We start from the raw sequence: 24,159 nt of genomic DNA, 5'->3' as shown, positions 1-24,159 counted from the left end.
TTCTCCATGCTAAACTCATCCAAGATAACTTTGTCCATAATCTGAAATTCTTCGCAGCTAGATTCTCGGATGATGATTTTTCCTTTTACGATTGCTTCACTGCTAACCTTACTATTGCTCCACTATTCACAATGATCTCAAGCATATGTAACTGATATGAAATAAATTAACTCAAAACCTGATACTTATCTTACAGAAGATGCTTGATTAGTTTTTTTCCGCTAAGAACTGTCTTTTCAATGATGTCATCATGGTTACTCTAATTATCAGATACCACTCAAGCACTATTGTGTTGTATTAGTGACATGATCCATTCAAATGGGGAGGATAGAATATTTTCATTCGGATCAACACTCCCCCTGACCCAAAGCTTTAAGCTTAATTTCCTAAGAAAGGAGTGTCTACACCATATTATGGTACTTCAATCTCACTTCCTTTGTACTCATTCTTCTTTGATTCAACATTCTTCATTGCACTCTTTTCAACAGATTTTTCCTCATTTCCTTTCTTGCATTGCTTAGCATAATGTCTAGGCTGATTGCACTTGAAACAACTAGCAATTTTCTTCTCAAATCTTACCGTATGAGATATATATCTGCATTGACTAGCATTGTGTCCATAGTTATTAAAATTATAATAATGTCCTTGAAAGTTATAACTCTTCTTGTTTGCAACAACTGAGTTATAATATTGATTCACAACATGATTCCTACAAAGGCTTGCCTTATGTTCAAACATCTTGCAACCATAACATTGAATGTTCTTACAGTTCACTCTCTTGTGTCCAAATTTATTTCATTTAAAACAATTTCCATTAAAAGATGGTTACCTTTGTGCATTGGGCTATCAGATCGATGCTCTTCTTGCATTTGATTTCTAATTTCGGAATTTTTTCTCATCTTCTAACTTCTTTTCTGTGTCATCTTTGACTTCCTTATTTTCTTCTTTAACATTCTCATATGGGCACACACCAATTGGGAAACCGAGTCTATTTTGGTCTAACTTAGCTTGTTGCATGTTGATCATATCTTCCAGGAGCTTGCTGTTGTAAAGGAACGTGTTCTCTACCTTTAGATTCTTGACTTCTTGCTCAAGCTTTTCACATTCTTCTCTATCCTATCCTTTTCCTCCATCCTTTGCATTAGGTCTTTGATGGTCGCATTCGCTTGATTCAACTGATTTTTAACCTCCTTATGTCTTATCTTGAATTTTCAGTTTTACTCTCTCAGCTTCTATACACATTCATTTGCTTTCTTCACATTCTCCTTCAGCTCTTCATTCTCTGATTCAATTGTTTCCAAATCTTCAAGTGTTGTCTTCAATTCTTCATCCAAGTATATAGGTGCCATGGCTCAACCAACATGCATCTCCCTCAAGTGGTTAAGCTTTCTAAGAAAGGGACCAGAGCTCTGATACCAATTGTTGATTACGCTGAAAGCAGTATAATACTAAGAGGGGGGTTGATTCGATATTACCACTTATTTAAAATAATAATTTTTTTACCAATTGAAGTTGTCCTCAAAAAATCAAAGAGACTTGACTGAAGTAAAATAGTTAATGCAAAATAAACAAGAAGAACACAAGCACAAGATAAACACCAAAATTTGTATGTGGAAAACCCAAATGGGAAAAACCACAGAGAGTGTTAACTCTCAGTAAAATATAACTAGTTATAGTTGTGTTTACAAACCAGTGGCTCACTATCGGGTGGCTCACTGACAAATTATAAAGAAAACTCATTGTCGAACTACTCAATGCAAATACAAAAAGAAATAGCTAACTATCAAAATGCTCTCTACAATTGAAAAGGTTGAACTAAGAAGGTTTACATCTCCAAATGAATGAAATCAATTCCAAGTTAAGCTCAAATTACAAATCTCTTATTTTAAAGAAGATCTATTTAGAGATCTTTGCACCACTGTTCTGTAGTAGATCTGGTAAATGACTACTGCACTACTACTTTGCAGTTGGTCCAGTAAAGGACTACTGCACTACTATGACACGGATTACCTTTGTTGTTTGCAACTTTGACATACATTGCTTCTTTTTCTTCCAACCCTCTTCTGCACATTACACACACTCTATCGATGTCTATTCTACATTAACCACTCACATACATGTATATATATTGGAGGATACAATTATAGAATAGTGTGTCGGTAAAGCCCAACACATTATCAATAAGCTCATGTCAGCCTCCACAATACTTCTACACAATTCCTTTACATACTTCCAATTAGCAATGCATATACTAAGATTATAAAAAAAAGGGCAAGGGTCATCCACACCAAAGAGGACGAACCTATCGTTAGAATATTAGGCTCAATATCTCCAAAATGTAGACTCCACATGTACCAATGAAACCGCAATCACAAAACTCAAGGAGATACTTCTGATAATTACCAAAGTTTCTAACACCGGGACACATAGCTAATATTGAGATCAACAAGAATTCTTAACACCAGGATACCTTGGTCAATGAGAACTCAATGGGATCTCAAAAGGTTATCATCCAAAGATGACCATGTTGCATAATAACGTCTAACCAAAAACCACAACACCTAAACTACTGACTGCATACAATCCTTGCATAACTATATCCATCCATAATATCCATAACATCCATGACATTCAAACTGATATCTTGGTCTGCATACATTGTTCAGTATAGAACCAAATGACTGGTTTGACATCAAAGAAAATATTATTCACAAAAAGTCTAGCATTTAATACTTGTGTAAACTAGGGGAATAAGTGTTATTTTTTAGACAAGAACTAGACTTTTGGAAGTTAGGCGTACCTTTTTAATTTGCACTTTTTTTTCCTTTTCTAATAACCACATAAGAAGGATCATCTAGTGTAGCAAAAATATCTCTTCTTTCTGAAATCAACTCATAATCAAGAAAGTTGACTATAGAGTCACCATAATTATCAGGTACACTTTCTTAATTGGCAACTTCCTCTACCACTTCCCTCATTGTCGCCATTTGTGTGTGCCTACTCATTTCTAGACAAGTGGCCCCATCAATTATCAATTATTAAAAAAAATTATATATTACCTCGTGGACTAGGTGGCACCTCTAGAGATAATATTTGTTGGGCAGAAGGCAATTGCATCTATCTATTCCCACCTCTAGGTTGTTAATTGTAACTTTTCCATAAAATGGATTGGTAAGGTTGTTAAAAAGATTAATTAGATTTAGGAATTGTTCTTTTCAATGTAATAATATCATTTAATAATCTTTTGATCTATTGGCAACAATGCAACAAACTAGGAGTGGGGGTGAATTAGTTTGAACAAAAACTCACTGCAACTGAAACCACAAATCAAATCTGATGATTAGTAGTTAAAGCATGAAGCAACACCACAACAATAAAACACATAACACCAAGATTTATGATGTGGAAAACCTGGTTGAGGGAAAAACTACGGTGGGAAACTACCCACAATGAGATAATTCCCTATTAGGAGTAAATGTAAATATTACAATAGGAATACACATGCATTCAAGCACACTGCGTAGAGCTCACTGCTCCAAAATAAGAAAACCGGAAAGGCTACAACCTTTAGAGAAGACTTGCTGCCTTACAAGAAGTATCACTGAGTTACAAAAATATTTGGACAATAATCTAAATCACATGAACTATGAAGATAGCATCTCCATATGCTTTGGTATAGTTTCGGTTAAGCACACAATCTTCTTTGCAACAATTTTCTTCTCCACACTTCTGAAAGATCAAATCACTTATTTGCACATACAACTCGATCATACACACTCGTAGACATTCATAGATATACATCTTACATGACTATTACATTTATTTATACAAACCCTTAACCTATGAAATATAGGTTGGCTAAACCCTCAATACAAATTATAAAATAATAACCTCACACACTACAATAATACATGCAGAACAAAACAACATCATCTGAGACATAGTCTAGACCCAAATCAATACCGCAAATACGCAACACCTCCAACAATTACGCCTCGATCATCCGCAACCTACTACAACCACCAAGAATGTTGCATAACATGAAGAACACCACCAGACAAGGAAAATATTCAATAACACGCACAATAATCAATATGGACAACTGATACACATAGAACATGATCTAGATATATTCACAAGCAACATTAATTGCACCACAACAACTCGAATCACGAGAATCATCATCATCTCATTATCAAAGCTCAAGAACATCAACATAACTGACTGTCAACTAAAAAGATTCACTTGTGGATTTCCAAATCATGAACTAATCGAACTCAGGACACACATCAACATCCAAAACACATCCCACACATCTGAAACTAAAGATTTTAACAATTTTGGAGCAACATGAAGCACAAATTGGAATATTGAATAACACGAACAACTGCAAAACATCCTCAATATTGGATCTCATAAATTGACCACAACATCATGAAGACCTCTGCAAATGAGAATGGACCATCTACAGACAACATACCAAAAACCCTTTAAATTGTATCAACTCATCTGCAATACATAGACTAAACCAACTCATTCCATCAAACTATAACACTGGAATACACAGAAGAAAATGTTAACAAAACTTTCCAACAATCAACCCATCAACAATCTCCCCATATGATGACATCAATTACAACAGATCAGCCAATTTCCAACAATCTCTCCCTTTGGCATTGAAGGTAACAAATGAATGTGAAAAATAATCAATGCAAAGAAAGAAATCAACTCTCAACAATCTCCCTCAAAATCACAAGGATCAGCTCCCCCAACTCAAATCTCAAAATGCTCTACTCTCTCACATAGAGTTTTTCACATGATTTTATCCCCCTTTGACATAAATGGCAAAGGCTTAGGAATCACAATTTTATCCTTCTTTGAATTAGGTTCACAAATCTGAATATATAAACCACCAACACTGACACTGACTACTCCCCTTGATTAGCAACCTCACCCATCAATCTAGAGCATAAAATATCTCTGTGAAGTTCACCAGACAGGCAAAGGCTTCGTAAATATATTTGCAATATGTTCCTTTGTAGATACATACTCCAACCTGACTTCTTTCTCATTCACCTTCTCTCTCAAGAAATGGAACTTCATTGATATATTCTTAATTTTGGAATGCAACACCATATTCTTTGAAATATTAATAGCACTTGAATTATCACGGGTAATAACAATAGGCTCATCATAAATTACTCCTATATCCTTCAACATCTGCTTCATCCAATTTACCTAAGTACAATTGCTAGCAACAGCAATGTATTCATCTTTTGTAGTAGATAAGGAAATGAAATTCTACTTCTTACTTGTCCAAGAGACCAACTTCATGCCCACAAAGAATGCACCACCTGTAGTACCTTTTTAGTCATCAAAATCACCTACCCAATCAGTATCTATAAAGGCAATCAAAGTAAAGTTGTCATTCTGAGAATACCATAAACCAAAACTAACTGTCTCTTTCAAATATCTAAATTTTTTTTATAGAAGTAACATGAGATTCATTAGGATCAACTTGAAATCTAGAAACATGACATACAAAATTCATTATATCAGGTCTATTCTAAGTTAAATACAATAAACCACCAGTCATAGATCTATATTTGGTCTGATTAGCTTCCAGAGAGTCATCATCTTTTGTCAACTTACATCTGGTCACCATAGGTGTACCAACAGGTTTAGAATATTCAAGAACAAATTTCTTCAACAATTCCTTCACATACTTAGACCGAGATATGAAAATACCTTTGTCCAATAAAGTAATTTGCATTCCTAGAAAGAATTTCATTTCACCAATCATAGACATCTCAAATTCATTCTCCATCTCTTTAGCAAATTTCTTACTTAGGCAATCATTTCCTCCAAAGATAATGTTATCAACAATAACTTTAACAATAAAAATGTTATTCTGATCAATCTTGAAATAAAAAAATTTGTCAGAAGTACCTTTACTGGATCCAAGCTTCATCAAATACTTATCCAATCTGGCATACCAGGCTCTAGGGCTTTCTTCAACTAGAAAACCAAGTCCTTTTCATCCATCAACTGAAATCCATTTGATTGCTCAATGTAGACTTCTTCTTCCAATTCACCATTAAGAAAGGTTTATTTGACATCCATCTGATAAACCTTGAAATCTTTGTTAACAACTTCAACTTTAGCTACTGGAGAAAAAGTCTCCTCATAGTCAATTCCTTCCATCTGTGAATAACCTTTACAAACAATTCTAGCTTTATTTTGGACAACTTAACCATGTTCATTCAACTTATTCTGGAATACCCATTTAGTTCCAATTATATTTTTATCCTTGGGTCTAGGAACAAGAATCCATGTGTTGTTTTTCTCAATCTGATTCATTTCTTCTCCCATAGCTTTAATTCAATTTTCATCTTTACATACTTCGTCAACATTTTTAGGTTCAATCTTAGAAATTAAACAAATTTCTTTTGGAAGTCTTCTCTTAGTCATCCCACCTTTATTCTTATCACCAATAATCTTATTTTTTGAGTAATTAAACATTACATGCCTTGGAGTTTTAGGATTTTCTTGAATTCCAGGTTCTTGAACTCTTTCTTCTGCATTAGCATCTGCACCTTCATTCTAAAGTTTTTTCGGAACAATCTGAATTTGACTTTGGGTCTACACTTGGTTTCCTTTATCTGAACTGGCATCCTAATCATCAGAATGATATCTGCAAGATCTAATCTATCTCACATTATATTCATCAACCTTCACATTAGCACTTTTAACCATCTTTCTCAATCTTTTATTATAACACCGGTAGGCCTTACTTTTAGTAGAATAACCAAGAAAGATTCCTTCATCACATATAGCATCAAACTTTCCAAGATCTTTATCTCTTTTGATATAGCATTTACTACCAAAAATTTTGAAATATCTAATAGTAAGAGCATGACCAAACCATAACTCATAAGGAGTCTTACCAGTATCACCTTTGACATTTACCCAATTAAGAGTGTATATTGCAGTACTCACAACTTCTCTCTAAAATACACATAGAACATTTCCTTCATTCATCATGGTTCTAGCAGCTTCTTGCATTGTTCTATTATATCTTTGCACAACACCATTATGTTGTGGTGTCCTAGGAGAATATAACTATCTCTTAACTCCATGCTCTTCACAATATGCATTAAACTCACCAGAAGTGAATTCTCCACCTCTATTAGATCTCAGACACTTCAACTTCAATCCAGCCCCTTTTTCAACTCTAGCTTTGAAAATCTTGAACTTCTCCAATGCTTCAGACTTCTACCTTAAGAAGGTAACCCATATCATCCTTGAATAATCATCAATCAGCAACATGAAATGCGTGCCACCTTGCTAGCTTCTCACTCTAGAAGGACCACACAAACCAGTATGCACAAGATCCAACAATCCATTAGATTTATACTGTTTGCTCTTATAAGTAACTCTTGTTTGCTTCCCTAATTGAGATTCCTTACATATCAGATTAGAGAGCTTTGCTAACTTCGGTAGATCTCGCACTGCTTGAGTAGAACTTATATCTTAACCACGCAATAAAAATTTACACGACACATCCTTTTATTCCATAAACAACTTTCATCAATCTGAGAAATCAAATAACTTTTACCACCAACATTCAAGTGAAAGATATTACCTTTAGTCTTTGTACCCAATGCAATATGAGTTCTAGAGCTACTCAAGATCTCACATTTTTCATAGTTGAATTGCAAGTTATATCCCTTATCAACCATATAATCACAGCACTCAAAATATTATGCTATAATCTGCCAACATACAACACATCCTTAGTATTGTGCTTACCATCAAGAGAAATAGAACCTCTACCATGGATTACACAAGCTTTGTTATCACCAAATCTTACTATACCACAATCATACTTTTCAAAGTTTATAAATTTACTCTTATCACCTGTCATATAATGAGAGCAACCACTGTCAATTACCCAATCATCTTTCTCCTCAACTTTAGCAGCCAAAGCTTACTCCCCATTAATGCAGCTTGTAGAATATGTAGTTATAGGATCATCTTCCTTTATAGAAAAGAACACAAATTCATCTCTTCAATTCCCTTTATCTGGCTCATCATCTATCACACCTTCATCAACAACATAATAACACTTCTTCTGATATTTAGAATTATATGCCTTAAATGGCTTCTTAGGATTTCTATCTCTTTCCAAACACCCTGATGCAAAAAGTCCTATCTTATTACATGAAAAATATTTCAGAGGTAACTTCCCTTCATACTTACCGGTACCTTTGGGCAGGCACCTTTGGGAAATCTTCTGGCAATAAGTGCTTCAAGCTCCTCCAACTTTGTTTTTTCATTTTCCATCTCTTTAATCTATTTCTCATATCTAGATGCTTTTGTAGAACTTTCTCCTGGATCATATCTCTACTTCTCAGAAATAGTAGCTTTGAATGTAGATTTAGTCTTAGGAATAGAGTCTCCAAAATCACTTAGCTAAAAAGAAGCAAGTTTACCAATCAACATTTCTCTTGTCACATTTTTTACAATCTGGATCCCATCAATAGTAGTAGGTTTATGTTTGTAAGTAGGAGGCAAGGATCTCAAAACTTTAGCAACAATTTTATACTCTTCTAAAAATCCACCGACGCATTTGATTCCACACGCAAGCTCATTTACTTTCTGCATAAAAGAAGTAATGTTGTCATCTTCGCTCATCTTGAGGTTCTCATATTTACCCTTCAATCTCTACAACTTAGCAATCTTCATATGACTATCATCGTCATGCAATGTTTCCAATTTTACCCAGATCTCATGAGCAGTCTCTAAGCCCATCACATTAGTCATCTCAGAATCTGACAAGGCACACAACAATGATTCCTTGGCTCTAATATTGAAATTTTCTTCATTTATCTCATCCAGAGTAGGAGGACCATTCTACGGAACATTATATACATTCTTAGTAATCTTCCAGAACTCTTCTCCAATGCACCTTAAATGACATTACATGTGACTTTTCCAAAGAGTGTAGTTCGTTCCATAAAATATCGAACTATCCTTCTTGAAAGAAAAGGTTGCCATCTCGGATCTCCTCAAGTAGTCAAGCTTCTCCCAAAGGATCTAGCTCTAATACCAATTGTTGGCAACAATGCAACAAACTAAGGGGGGGGGGGGTGAATCGGTTTGCACAAAAAATTAATGCAACTTAAACGACAAATCAATTCTGATGATTAACAGTTAAATCATGAAATAACACCACATCAATAACACACATAACACACAAATTTTTTACACGGAAAACCTAGTTAAGGGAAAAACCACGATGGGAACCTACCCACAATGAGATAATACCCTATTAAGAGTAAATATGAATATTATAATGGAAATACACATGCATTCATGTACACTGCCTAGAGCTCACTGCTCCAAAACAAGAAACCTAACAAGTCTACAACCTTTAAGGAAGGCTCGCTGCCTTATAGGAAGTCTCACTGACTTACAAAAAAAATTGGACAACAATCTAGATCACATGAGTTATGAAGATAGAATCTCCATTTGCTTGAGTATAGTTTCAGTTAAGCACATAGTTTTCTCTACAACACTTGTCTTCTCCATATTTCTGAAATATCAAATAACTTGTTCGCACATACAACTCGATCATACACACTCACAGACATTCACAGACATACATCTTACATGATTATTACATTGATTTATACAAACCCTCAACCTATGAAATATAGGTCGACTAAACCCTCAATACAAATTACAAAATAATAACCTCACACACTACAATAATACATGTAGACCAAAACAATGTCGGCTAAGACATAGTCTGTACCCAAATCAATACCACAAACACGCAACACCTCCACCAATTATGCCTTGATCATCTGTAGCACACTACAACCACCAAGAATGTCACATACATGAAGAACACCACGGGACAAGGAAAATCTTCAATAATGCCCACAATAATCAATGTGGACCACCAATATGCATAGAACATGATCTAGAGATATTCACAAGCAATGTTAATTGCACCACAACAACCACAACAACTTGGATCACCATAATCATTATCATCTCATTACCAAAGCTCTAGAACATCAACATAACTAACTGTCAACTTGAAAGATTCACTTGTGGATTTTCAAATCATAAACCAATCAAATTGAGGACACATATCAATGTCTAGGATACATCTGACACATCCACAACTAAAGATATAAAAATTATGAGTCAATACGGAGGACAAACCAAAATACCGAATAACATGAACAACTAAAAAACATCCTCAATACCAGAGCTGATCACTTTATCACAACATCATGTGAACCTCTACAAATGAGAATTACCCATCTATAGACAACATACCAAAAACCCTTTAAGCTGCATCAACTCATCTGCAACATACAAGCTAAACCAACTCATTCCATCAAACTACAACACTAGAATACGTAGAAGAAAATGTTGAAAACACTTTCCAACAATCTCCCCATATGTTGACATCAATGACAACATATCAACTAATTTCCAATAGGATCATGGATTCAAAAGAGATTAAGGGAAAAGTATTGTTTTCTTGTAATTCCTTTTTCCGTTTAATATCAGTGATAAAATCTTCTTCCGAATCAAGCATTGTAGTCTGTGTAGCAACAAAGTGCATCACCCTTGTCCTTCCCATGTGAAATTTAATGTCTAGAGGCATTACATTGATTATGAAGCATTTATAATTTTATATTATTGATCTTTTGGCAATAGAAATCATGTTAATAATTTTCTTAAACTTGGATATGAATTCCCTCATGGTTTCATGTATCTCTTTTTTAATTGAGTTAGCTTTGGCAAGAGGGAGTGTCATCTTCTACAATCTTGAATCTATCTTCAAATTTAGTTCTCATTAAATCCCCTGAATGCATCGATCCATTAGGCAGTCGGTAAAACCATTATGCAATAATGTCTATGATAGATTCTACAAATAATCTTACAACAAAATGTTCATGTTGGACTCCTAGGACTCTACATGAAATGTAAAAGGCACCTAAGATTTCATATGTACAAAAATTTTCATCACCCTTAAATTTTGGGAGGTTCCTTTTGTAAGATCTAGGTAGTTCCTTCAATTGAAATCTTTGATTTAACAGACCAATATCTTCTCCACATGGTACTGGTTTTTCCATTATAATATATAAACTTACCAATCTAGTAAGTACAATATCATGCAAAACTAAATCTTTACAAACTAGAGACTAACTAAGCTTTCTTGGTGGTGAAGGATGTTTGCTTGTTGCTCTTATAGTTGACAGTAGTGCATTTAAAAAATCCTCCTTGTAATGCCTCAAAATTGGAATCATTTACACCTCTACCATGTTATCTTCTAGGGAACCTTGTAAACTCTAGCATGATTCAAAAGAAAATGTTATCAATTTCTTCATTAGCATTGGTGATGATTAGGATTCTGACAAGCAACCTAATTTCTCCAAGGATTCCTTTCAATAATCACCCTGGGAAACGATTCAAGTATGCTCTCAAAAACCATCAACAAATGTTTTTGGAAGGAGAATATTATTTAGTTTTTCTATTCTCTCTTCTTCATCTGCAAATTGATTAACTCTCAAGTACTTAGTGTTTCTTCTTCTATAGTTCTAGGCTATGGCATATTGTCTCATAGTAAATACCAAAGAAAGAAATGAATGCCACACTATTGAACATCACAATTACTAAGAAAACTAATATCGAGACATTTACTGAAACTTACAAACTTATAAATAAATACCAAGAAACATATTCAATTTCAAATGCACATAGAAAAAAAAATCCTTTGGTAATGAGAAAAGTTTCATTGATCCTCCTATGATTATGACTCATTCATGCAGTACAATGCAATGGGAACAAAAAGAAATAGGACCTTTCAAATGCCCTTCAATTACATATTTATATCTTTTTAAAAGATAATTGCCAATGAGTCTTGGAACCAAATCTTTAAAAAGAATCATTAAAATGAAGTTTTAATACAATTGAACTTTGTAAACATTATATATTTTAAAAATAGATGATTGAATAAGCTAAGGTGGTTGATTATATGACCTAATGTTTTCCCCATCCTCTTGGACCCATTGTTCCCCTACCATACATTATTTGTAATCTTTTAGTGTTTGAGTTGCTATTGGAATCTCAATATGCTATGGAATGATTATATTATGATTCTTGAGTTTCGAGAGAGCTTTATTTGCATGAACATTATCTATTTTGGTAGTGTAATTAGTTGGATGATTATCATACCAAGATAGTTTAGAGTTGATCCTTGCCAACTTCTTTAGATTTTCTTTGTCAAAAGACTCTTCATCTAACAATACATCATCAACCCTTTGAAACTCCCATTTCAATTCATTTGTAGTGACATCTCCAGTGTTATCTTTCTTTTTGAGCTAGAATCCTATATCTGAGAATTTCTTTATGATGCCTACCTACTTTTGATTGCATTCTTTTAACAAGTTGCTTTATTCTTTAATGTTTTACTTGAGGAAAGAGTCTTTTTATTTTATACTCTCCCTCCACATTGCACACCTTCTATTATTTGTATTTTGAATAAAAAACTTTATTGTATCTAAATATCTAAGCTCATCTCCACAATTTCTTTGAGCTCTTGATATGTTTGTAACCATATAGGCTCTTCTTGTCAATTTCTTTGAACTCTTGATATGTTTGTAACCATATAGGCTCTTCTTGTTTTGTGTTGACTATCTTTGTGTTAATGGAATTTCCTACCAAAGTTAAACTATCGGAAAGTTTCCTTAGTCTCTCAATAAAATAAGGACCCTTGGCCTTCAAATCCTTTACCCACTCTATGTTGTTCTACTAAAATAAATATCCTTTTTCACTTTGTTGACCATTTCCTTTTTAGTTGTGTTGGGATAGAAAGAGGAAGTTGATGGTAAAGCAATCATAGCTCCATGAAACCAACTTGATTGGTTGGTACAAAACCAATTAATCATTTAATTACTCCAAAAGAGCTTGTTAGGGAGGTTTCTAAGTTTGTATTCTCTTACTCATAGAGCATTTAGAGTTACTTTTCCAATAGTCCTTCCTTCTTCTCCTCCTCAGTAAAGTTTTTTTTTTGAAAATGTGAAATTGCTTCTTGTCAGGGGGAAGAATTTGAATAATTTACTCTCTTTTCCAAAAATACGAAGGGAGGCTGTTTCCACAAAGAATGGAAAAAAGGACGACTCGTTGGGTCAATCTCAGACCAGAGTTTTGGTAGCATGCTCACTACGGGTTTACTGAGACAATAGGCAGTCTGTAAAACGTTTTGAACGTTTCCACCATTAATGAACTTGGTTAGCTTCATTTGCCAGATTCAACGGTGTATTTGAAATTCTCCTTATTTTCTACGTTTGCCTATTCTCATTTAATACAAAAAGAAGCCTCTTGACTCGACTAGAGGGTTCCGAAGTGGTCCACTCTGATAGATAATTTTTGGTATTAAATATTTGTATCAGTGAGTAGTTAGTGATGTAGACAATCTAATTTATTTGTTTTAGTATTATTATAATTTATTAAAATTATATTGCAAGTATATATCTTCAGTTGAGTTATTATTATAAATTTAAGAAAAGGTTTTATCAATAATTGTACATTAAATTATGTTTCGTTGATGTATCAATATAATATCATAGAATTTTGTGTTTTTTCTTGATCTATTCAGTTATTAGTTCTTGATGTTCATTAAGTCATGGTTTCTTGTTGTAGGAATACGACATCACATGATTTGTTGTTTTTTAATACAAAGGGTAAGTTTCTATTTGATTATTAGTACTTGATATTAATTAAGTTATGTATTGTCAGTGGATCAATATGATTTCATATGATTTGTTGTTTTATGAATCTGATGGGCATATTTTATTAAGATATCAATACTCGATGTTATGAAATCACAAGTTTTCTATTATAAAATATAATGGACATATTTTCTTCACTTATTAGTACTTAATGTTTAGTAAGTCATATTATGTTAATATTTAAATTTGATATCACATGGTTTGTTTCTTTTTAAATGTAATGGACATATTTTATGCAATTAATATTATTTCATGTTCAACAGTTTAGTCCCCTTTAACAAAAAATAGTACTATACTTGCATACACCTAAAACTAGCTATGATTTATTAAATAAATATTTATTTATTTTAATTCATTTAGCTTATTCTTCTATATAATTGATTAAATATTCATTATTTAATTAATTATCTTCCTAAAGTCTTGTTGACTAAATATTTTAAAATTATTTAATTATTTAGCTTTTTCACCTCACTCTCTTCCACATCAGCTTATCTTGCCAACTCACTCTTCATGTGGCTAAATATTAATTTTTCTTATTTTTAATTAGCTACATTATCTTCAACTTCCACTTCCTATATTCCCTACACTACTTCTACATCTTTGGAGGAGGTTGTGTCCACCTCATCCTAGTCGAACTCAACTTGTCCTGCATTTCTTAAATCATCTCCAACTATCCTATATTGTTGAAGTTCTTAACTGTGGTCAACTCTAGCAAGCTGCCACTTGGATTTATCTCCCACCTTTTCGTCCATTCTGTGTGTGTGGGAGGAACATCTTCCACCTTTTTCTCTCACATTCCAACCAATTATTCATAGTCATTAAAATATCAAGATTCACTCACAACCGTTGATCTTTTCCACATAGGATTTTTCTCATGAAAATCTATAAAAAGAGCATTTCTCCAGCAATTTGAATCTAATCATCATCTTGCAGTCTGAGAGCAGTACTGGCAAGCAAGATCAAAGGTGATAGGACACAATGAAACAACAATTGGAGGTTTATTGTTCTTAATATTTCTCTTTTACTTTGTTTCATTGGTAATCAAGGATTTGTTGTAGGATTTTATTATTGTGGTAGCTTAATAGTCTTGCAGGTTTCTCCTTGATTTTTCTAGGTTACACAATACTAATCAAAATATTGGACTTTATATGTATAACGATTATTTTGATTACTCAGTAACTAGATCCCTCTCCTCTAACACGGTAATTATAAAAGGAAAACTACTTTCAATTCGATTTTGTTGTCATTTTAGCTATAGAATAGCTATCATTTCCACTCATTTTCATAGATTTGACATATTTTTAAACAATTATCATTTTTATACCCACCCTTGAACTTACTCCTGCATGTCTATTCTCCATGCATAGGTTTGCTTCTCCTTCACGTAATGCTATAACATGAGAGATTTAATTTGTACTACACTAAATTGACACAAATAAAGTAAAACTCAAAATTGCAATACTAAAATATATGTTGACTTCCTTCTATTCAACTAGATCTTATTTGCCAACTTGATACATGTTTGGGATATGATATCTTTTGGTATTTAAATGCATTCAATGCATCCATTATCAATAATTAGTTAGAGATTGTTATCTTAAATGTTATGCATATTTGTAAAGTTTGTACAATTAAGAAACTTCAACTTAAGTGACTTGGATCCTTGATATCAAAAGAATTTCCAAAAAAAATTGAATTATTATCAATCCTTAACAATTAATAAAAAGTAAAACACGACAAATCAATTAATAAATATGCACATTTAGCTACTTCAAATCTATACACTATATAATAATTTGTATCAAACACAATATCCATAACTATAAGAAAAACCTATAATGGACAGTAATTCTATGCACAATACTAAGATAAATAAATACTAAGATAAATAAATATTAAAGACACTTACCTTTTATACTTACCAACACAAATCTATATTACTTTGAAATTATTCTTTATCATTATCCCTGTTTGATTCTATATATTTTCAGATTTATGTAAAGAATATAACACGTTCCTTTACCAAAAAAATCGTGAATACAATATAACTTTTGTAGAAAGAATGAAATTTATAATTATCCCTTAGATTAAAGAGTCTTCATACAGAAATTCTGTCATATATTTTTCAAATTTATCGTTTGAAAATGATAATTTGTAAAGGCTAAAGGCAATCAATTATCAAATCGCCAAACACGTTGTAATTCAATAAACTCGTCTTAAACTTATGGCCACCATAACTTATCCACATCATCTAATAGAGTAAACTAGTCTTAAACCTATATCCCCAATAACTTATACACATCATCTAATAGAAAATCATGATTTTGTTCTTGTGTGGGATGAAATCCAGTGAGTAAGAATGATGCCATCTGATCTCGCTGCAAGCGTAGGCTGGAAACTTCTTCTTGCATGGCTGCCAGCCGTACTTCTAATTCAGCAATTTGCTCCCGCAGTTGATGAATTGTCTTTGTACACCCATGCACTGGGCCCTCCACCCTTGCTCTCGCCTCCCTCACCATACTATTTACTGCATCTCCTCTCTCACAATCCTCAATACCCTAAAACAACACCACACCAAAACCATTATTTCTCAATACTTAACTAAAATGAGCTGACCAAAAGAAATAGAAAGAAAACTACGTATAAATTACTTGAAGCGTTTTGAGGACATGACTTGTTCCGAAAACTCTATGTACTAGGGCAAACTTGTTGGGATCTGTGGATGGAAAATGAGGAACCATTATACACGACTCTGAACATTTTTTCCAATGCTTCTTGCAGCTAGCACAGGGCTTATAATTGCGTGCCGCCATATATGCTCCTCCCTGCAGTATATAAAAGATTCAATTACCACATCTCAAACATTCTTAGATCTCTTCTAATATCTAAAGTGGCCCTTATATCTATAACTGGCTGAAACGTTGTGATATATAAAAAGAAAGGGATGGGAGGAAAATCACCCGTGGCTATAATGCAAGTGTGAAATTGCTCCCAGTCAAGGGGAAGTAGCTGAATAATTTATAAAGATCTTTTTCAGAAAGAACAAAAGAAGGGAGGCTGTTTCCACAGGGAATGGAAAAAAGGAGGACCTGTTGGGTCAGTCTCTTACCAGAGTTTTGGCAGCACGCGGACTACAGGATAGGTAGTCTATAAAACGTTTCCAAGATTAATGAAATTCGTTGGCATCATTTGCTAGATTCACCGGTCTATTTGAAATTCTTCTCTCTTGACTAGAGGGTTCCGCAGTGGTCCATTCTGACTGCTAATTTTTTGGTATTAAAATTTTTGTACCATTGAGTAGTTACTGATGTAGACTTTTTTAACTTTATTGTCTTGTTAACATTATATCACCGGTATTATTTTTGTTGAGGTATTATTGTGGAATCAACAGAAAGATGGTGTCCATTAAAGGTTGTGTAGTGTGTCAGTGTGATATGTTATGATTTGTTCTTTATGAAATCTAATGGATACATTTTATTCAATTATTAGTACTTGGTGTTCATAAAGTCATTTTTTGTTGGTGTCACTATGATATCATATTAGTTGCTTTTTAAAAAAAATTTAATGGGCATATTAAATATCTATTATTAGTACTTGGTATTCATTAACTCATGTTTAGTTGTTGTGTCAATATAATATCACATGATTTGTTGCTTTAGAATGTAATGGACAGATTTTATTCAATTGGTAGTACTGGACGTTCAACTATTTAGACCTCTTTCACAACAAGCAATACTATACTAATCAAAATATTGGCCTCTAGATGTACAAGTACTATTTCAATTACTAGTAACCTACTCAACTTTTGAACTCTCTTCACTAATATAATAATTATAAAAGAAAACCGACTTTCGATTCATTTTTTAAGGTTTTAGCTATAGAATATATATCATAAAACAGCGATTACTAAAACTAGGACATAGTGTTGACTAACATATTTGTCTCTTCAAATACTTAATTATTGTGACTCTGTTACATCTCGACATGAACATGAGTAAGTAACAAATAGTTTGTTAGCTTATTGATTAACTTCCCTCTGAATTTGGATTAAGGTACAACTCCATTTGATGACAAAATTCTAATTTTTTGAAATTTATATAGTGTGGTATAGTTTTATCGAAAAAGTAGAGAAGGCAAACTAATAATGTGATACAAATGTGACCAATGGATTCAAAACAGAAATATCTAGAATTTTAAAATATCAAGTTTAATGCACAAGTTATAAGATGAAAAACTTTTTGAAAAATAAATATCACCAATAACTCAACAAAAGTATTGAAATACCAATGGTTTATAGGTAACTTCATATTCAAATTTTTTTACATCGCAAAAGGAAATAATTTTCATCCAATTGAATATCATATTTACAAGGAAAATTAATATCCAAACTTTTATTGAAGGTCATAGATTTAGAAATAAATACCAAGTAACACATTTAATTTAAAAAATAAATAAACAAATTTGTTCCTTTAAGAACCAGCAAAATTTTATTCATCCTTCTTTGATTGTGTCTCACTTGCACTACAATGCAATGGGAATAAACAATTATGATCCTTCAAATGACCTTTAATTACATATTTATAGGTTTTCCAAGTGTAACTACCAAAGAGTCTACAAACTAATTCTTTAAAAAGAATCATTAAAATATAGTTTTGATATACTTGAACTTTATAGACATTAAAGATTTTAAAAATACATGAATGACTAAGGATGAGGTGGCTAATTTTGTGGGCCCATATATGCCTTATCCACTAGGCCCTATTGTGTTGCTACCACAAGTCAGCTATACTCCTTCAATTCCTTATTTAATGGTAGAGTCTTAGTATGTTGTGGAATGGTTATGTTTTGAGTCCTAAGTTTCTAGAGAGCTTCATTTGCTCAAGTTTGATATCCATTTTGGTAGTGAAATTAGCTACATGATCATCATACCAATATAATGCAAAGTCTATCCTTGCAAAATTCTTCAAATTATCTTTGAGATTTTTCATCTAACAATGCACCAACTACCCTTTGAAACTCCTCTTTTAGTTAGTTTGTAGTGTCATCTATAATATTGTCCTTCTTTTTCAGCTGGCATCTTATTGTTAAAAGTTCTTACACTCAAGACAATAGAGAGGGGGTGGGGGGTGACTTAGTTGTACAAACAATTCTAAAATCTTTTCCTTAGGTCAGATCAACAATAACTTGAATTTATCACTTAATCCATAGAAAGATATCAGCATTAAATACTATGAAAAGAAGAACATATCATACACAATGAAACACCAAATTTTATGTGAAAACCCCTATTAAGGGTAAAACCACAAAGAATGCAATTCTTGATATATGAACACCTATTAGGGTGACACTGGTTAAAGTGATTTTTACAAATAAAGACTCACTATCAAAGGCTCACTTCCTGAAAGAAAGAAGGAAAGAAAGAAAGAAAGAAAGAAAGAAAGAAAGAAAGGATCACTATCAAAGGGCTCACTGCCTGGATGAAGAAGAATAAAAGATAGGGAATCCACCTCTACAATACTTCTACAACTGTAAGGTCTATAGATAATTTTGGCTCACTACTTCTGATAGCTAACACATGAAATTCCACATTACTCAAAACTTTTCGCCAACTCAAACAATACTCATCAAATAATCAACAATATAGATCCTCTTTCATACACCTTCATCACATGTACACATATGCCATGACTCACTTCCTTTCCTCTCTCATCATGCATCCATTGCCTAACACACACATATCATCATCAACAAATTATCATTTATTTATAGCATCCTCACATATGCAAATATCCCAAGATCGGCTAAGCATCTTAACCAAACATGATTCAAATTTGGCCGACACTAAAAATTCTCACGGTGGAAAAGAATGTAAAGTGGAGCACAACACATCTTAACTGAGACAAAAAAAAACCTCATACACATTATATAACAATCCATAACCATCAAAGTAATAACGTGAAGTGTAAACACCCAAGGTTGGCCAAACCTAGAGTAAATGCCATTGAAATTTGAAACCATGATTTTGAATCCAAAGAAATCATGCAACCTGAATCAATGAAGCTAAGGACATTATCAACTTAACTCCAAAATCACAACACCAAAAAATATAAAGTGGAGAAATGTGAAGCATGCATTTCACATTAAAAAAATGTCAAAAACTTTCACATACTGGTGATTGTAACTTCCTTAACATAGTAATCTACAAAACCAAATCACAAATATAGCATCTCTAAACATTTCTCAACAACATATCCAACCGCATGAATAGATGTACAATATAGAAGATATGTGGAGCAAATCTCTTAGCACAGCTGCATAGGAAACTCAATATCAACTATACTTACTAGTCACTAATGACAAACAAAGTATGTTGACATCACTGGCAACACATCAATAGCTCATTCTCACCAAAATTGCAACAATCTCCCCCTTTTTTATTGATGGAAAAATATCAATGACAACAACAATATCAACAACTCTCTCATACAAATTTTTTAATGTTTTCCAATACACTATTCTCGCCCTTTGCCAATTACTTGTTACTCAAATTTTTCCAATCTTTCCATTCTCTCCTAACTTCTCATTCTCTCCCCCTTTTCCGTCAATGACAAAGGCCCAAACACAAAATTTGTTAGCTCATATCTCGAAAACACTGAACTGCACTTGGCTCCCCCTAAGAGGAAGCCCTAATCATTAGTCTAGAATAATAATATTCATGAAGTTCACTGGACTAATGCACCTCTATATGCATTTAGTTTAGAAAAGGAGGCACAATAACCCCCAATTACTCTCCAAGATATTCAAAAGTATCCTTAGAGAATTATTTAGTAAAGATATAAAAAATCTATTCTTTTGTAGGTACATAATCATGTTTCACCTCGTTCTCCAAATATTTCTCCCTCAAAAAGTGATACCGAATTGAAATGTGTTTCATTTTTTAATGCAATACCGAATTCTTATAAAAATAGAAATTGTCACAAAAGATAGAAATTGGTTCATCAAACAATATTCCAATATCCTTCAAAGTTTGATTCATGCATAATACTTGTGTATAGCAAGTTGCAATAGCAAGATATTCAGCTTCAACAATAGACAAAGATACTAAATCCTATTTCTTACCTGATCAAGCAACCAACCAAGGTCTAAGGAAAAATGCACCTTCACTTGTACTTTTCCTGGCATCCACACAACTAGCCCAATCTACATCGATATAAGAAATACGAGTGAATTTAGATTTTTGGAATACCATAGACTATAATCTTCTATTCCTTTTAAGTATCTGAAAATTCCTTTCACAACAACAACATCTGTCTCTCTAGGATCTTCCTAGAATCTAGCTACAAGACAAACAAAATGCATGATATCTTGTCTAGTAGCGTGAGGTACAATAATCCTTCAATTATTGTTTTATATTTTCTCTGATCATTCTTTGGAGATTCAACATCTTTAATCAACTTACAACCAGTAGCCATAGGAGTACATATAGGTTTAGCATTTTCCATTCCAAACTTCTTCAACAGTTTTTTAACATTCTTAGATTGTGAAATAAAGATACCATCATCCTTCTAACTAACTTGTAAACAAAGAAAGAAATTCATTTCCCCAATCATAGACATTTCAAACTACAATCGGGATATAATTTTACTCAACCTTAAAATAGAGATCAGTGTCAATAGCACCTTTTTGAAATTCTTGCTTCAACAAATACCTATCAAACCTTGCATACCAAGCTCTAGGAGCTTGCTTCAATACATACAATGTCTTTTTCAGTTTTTAGACCATATCTAGAGTGTTTGATACCTTGAATCCTTCTATTTGTTTTATATACACTTTTTCTTTCAATTATCCATTCAATAATACAAACATCATATCCATCTGATAGACCTTGAAATCTTTATGTGTCGCAAAAACCAAAAACATTCTGATAGCCTCAATTCTTTCCATAGGAGCATAATTTTCCTCAAATCTATTCCTTCTACCTATGAGTAGCCTTTACATACAAGTCTTTCCTTATTCCTTACTTTGTGTCCATCTTCATCCAATTTATTCTGAAATACCCATTTAGTTCCTATCACATTCTTGTCAGCTGGTCTGGGGACAAGTTCTTAAGTCTGGTTCTTCTCAATCTGTTCCAATTCGTATTTCATAGCTTTCATTCAATTTTGATCACTGCAAGCTTCTTTTACTATCTTTAGCTCTATCTCTTAAATTAAGTATAAGTTCACTTGTTCTTCAGTAACTTTACTCTTGTGATAACAACTCTGCTTTTTCTCCAATAATTTGTTTCTCTAAATGATTCTTCTACACATATCTCAGAGTCTTAGGATCAATTTTTGAAGGATCTTCTTTATCATTCTATACTTCTATTTCTTTAGCCTTCTCTTCTTTTAGTTTGCCAACAGACTGATCTCATTCATATCCCATCTCTACAACTATATTCTTTGAAATGACTTCATCAACTTTCGCATTTGTTCTTTCAAAAATTCTTCTCAGTCTTTGGTTATAACATCTATAAGCTATGTTTTTAGTAGAATACTCAAGGAATATATCCTCATCAGCTCTTGTGTCAAACTTTTCCAAATTCTCTTCATCTCTTCTGATATAACATTTACTTCCTTGAATACTCTAAAATATTTCGCAGATGGAATCCTTTAATTCCATAGTTCATAATATGTCTTCCCATAATTTCTTCTAATTTGTACTCAATTAAGTGTGTATATGGAACTATGTATTTCTTCTTTCCAGTAGATTTTTGATAGACTTGTTTCATTCATCATTGTTCTAGTAGCCTCTTTAATTATTATATTCATCATTTCAACTACACCATTTTGTTGTGGCATCCTAGGAGTAGACAAATGTCTTCTTATCCCATGATTCTCACAAAAAGTATTGAACTAATCAAAAAGTAAACGCTCCACCTCTGTCAGACCTCAAACATTTGATTCTTCTATCTATCTCATTTTCAACAATTGCCTTGAATTCTGTGAACTTTAATAAAGCTCTAGATTTTTCTTTTAAGAAAGTAACCCAAGTCATTCTACAATAATCACCAACTAAGAGCACAAAATACATGTCACCTTGTTGGCTTCTTCTTTTCATCAGACCACAAAGATTAGTGTGCACTAATTCCAATAGTCCAATAGAATATTGTTCTTTAACTTTAAAGGTTCTCCTTCTTTGATTTCCAACTTGACATTCTTTGCGAGTAGCATTAGAAAGCTTCATAATCTTCGGCAAATCTCTCACAACTTGAAATAAACTAATTTTCACTATATTATCAAAATTAATGTGACACATCCCTCAATGCCATAACCAACTCTCATTGATCTATGCCATTTGACAATATCCTCGAACTGTCCTCAATTGTTAAAATTTTTAATCTATCCTCTTTCTTGTTGCAATCATAGTTCTAGACCTTTTTCTAATCTCACACCCATCATCTTAAAAAACAAGATTATATTCATTTCCAAAAATTTTACTAGCACTCAAAAGATTATGCTTTAATACTTTAACATAGAAAACATTGTCAATATTATTTTTTTCATCAAAACTAATAGAACCAATTCCAACTATTCTTATCATCTAATCATCTCCAAATCTAACAACACCTCCATCAAATATTTTGAGTTTTACAAACTAACTCTTGTCCATGTAATATGATTTGAACATCCATTATCGATAATCCATTCACCTTTATCTCTTCTAGCATGAAAATTAGAGGAAACAATACCTTCAATTTTAGTAGCATCTTCCAAAGACTTTTCCTTCACAATTTTGCCAGGTTTAGCAAAACAAGGTTCTTCCTTTATCGCCAATAACTAGCATTCACTGTCTTCTTCATAATCAAATTCATCATTAGAAATTTGCATCTTCTCTAACATAATAAGCTTTCTCATTTAAATTTCCTTTGACCTCCTTATTCTTTTGATTTTCAATTCTATTAGGACATCTTGAAGTGTAATGAGCTATCTTTCAACAAATGAAACATTTAAAGGTCAATTTACCTTTGTACTTTATTCTTCTCACAAAGTTCACCCCAATCTCACCAAAGTTATCTTTATTAGATTCCTCATCTTTCACTGATTTAGTAGCCTTAAATATTATTTTTTTTCTTGCAATTTAGTACCAAATTCTCTCATCTCAAAAGAAAGTAATGAGCCATACAAGTATTCTCTAGTATACTTATTCTTATTCTATGATTCTTCTATTGTTGAAACCTTGGAGCTATAGGGTTTAGTAAGAGTTCTACGTACCTTTTTCACAACTTCATCTTCTGGAAAATTTACCACCAAGACCTCTTATCTCATTTACCACATCATCTATCTTATGCAAGTAGCTA

At 32.8% G+C, this 24,159-nt stretch overlaps 1 protein-coding gene across 2 annotated transcripts; it reads right to left on the bottom strand.

Annotated features, from left to right (window-relative positions):
- Window positions 1-15,875: 15,875 nt before the first annotated feature.
- Window positions 15,876-17,002, bottom strand: LOC131063317 (LOB domain-containing protein 1). 2 transcript variants are annotated; one of them, XM_057997096.2, is made up of 3 exons: window positions 16,930-17,002; window positions 16,472-16,645; window positions 15,876-16,378 (listed from the first exon to the last, which is right to left on the bottom strand). In XM_057997096.2, the coding sequence occupies exons 2-3, from the start codon at window positions 16,631-16,633 to the stop codon at window positions 16,097-16,099; spliced, it is 444 nt and encodes a 147-aa protein (XP_057853079.2). In that variant the 5' UTR covers window positions 16,634-16,645; window positions 16,930-17,002; the 3' UTR covers window positions 15,876-16,096. The 2 variants fall into 2 exon arrangements, with proteins under 2 accessions (XP_057853079.2, XP_057853078.2); XM_057997095.2 differs by lacking the exon at window positions 16,930-17,002 and adding an exon at window positions 16,781-16,921.
- Window positions 17,003-24,159: the final 7,157 nt, after the last annotated feature.

The sequence above is a fragment of the Cryptomeria japonica genome, chromosome 3, assembly GCF_030272615.1.
Source record: "Cryptomeria japonica chromosome 3, Sugi_1.0, whole genome shotgun sequence".
NCBI classification, from domain to species: domain Eukaryota; kingdom Viridiplantae; phylum Streptophyta; class Pinopsida; order Cupressales; family Cupressaceae; genus Cryptomeria; species Cryptomeria japonica.
The sequence above is the reverse complement of the archived record's forward strand: the minus strand, read 5'-3'. Positions and strand labels throughout refer to the sequence as shown.

What these genes read in the sequence shown, in the direction of transcription:
- LOC131063317 (XM_057997096.2), bottom strand. Translation starts at nt 16,633, where the DNA reads ATGGCGGCACGCAATTATAAGCCCTGTGCTAGCTGCAAGAAGCATTGG. An exon ending in ATGTCCTCAAAACGCTTCAA is followed by an intron (nt 16,379 to 16,471) that starts GTAATTTATACG and finishes GTGTTGTTTTAG; the next exon opens with GGTATTGAGGATTGTGAGAG.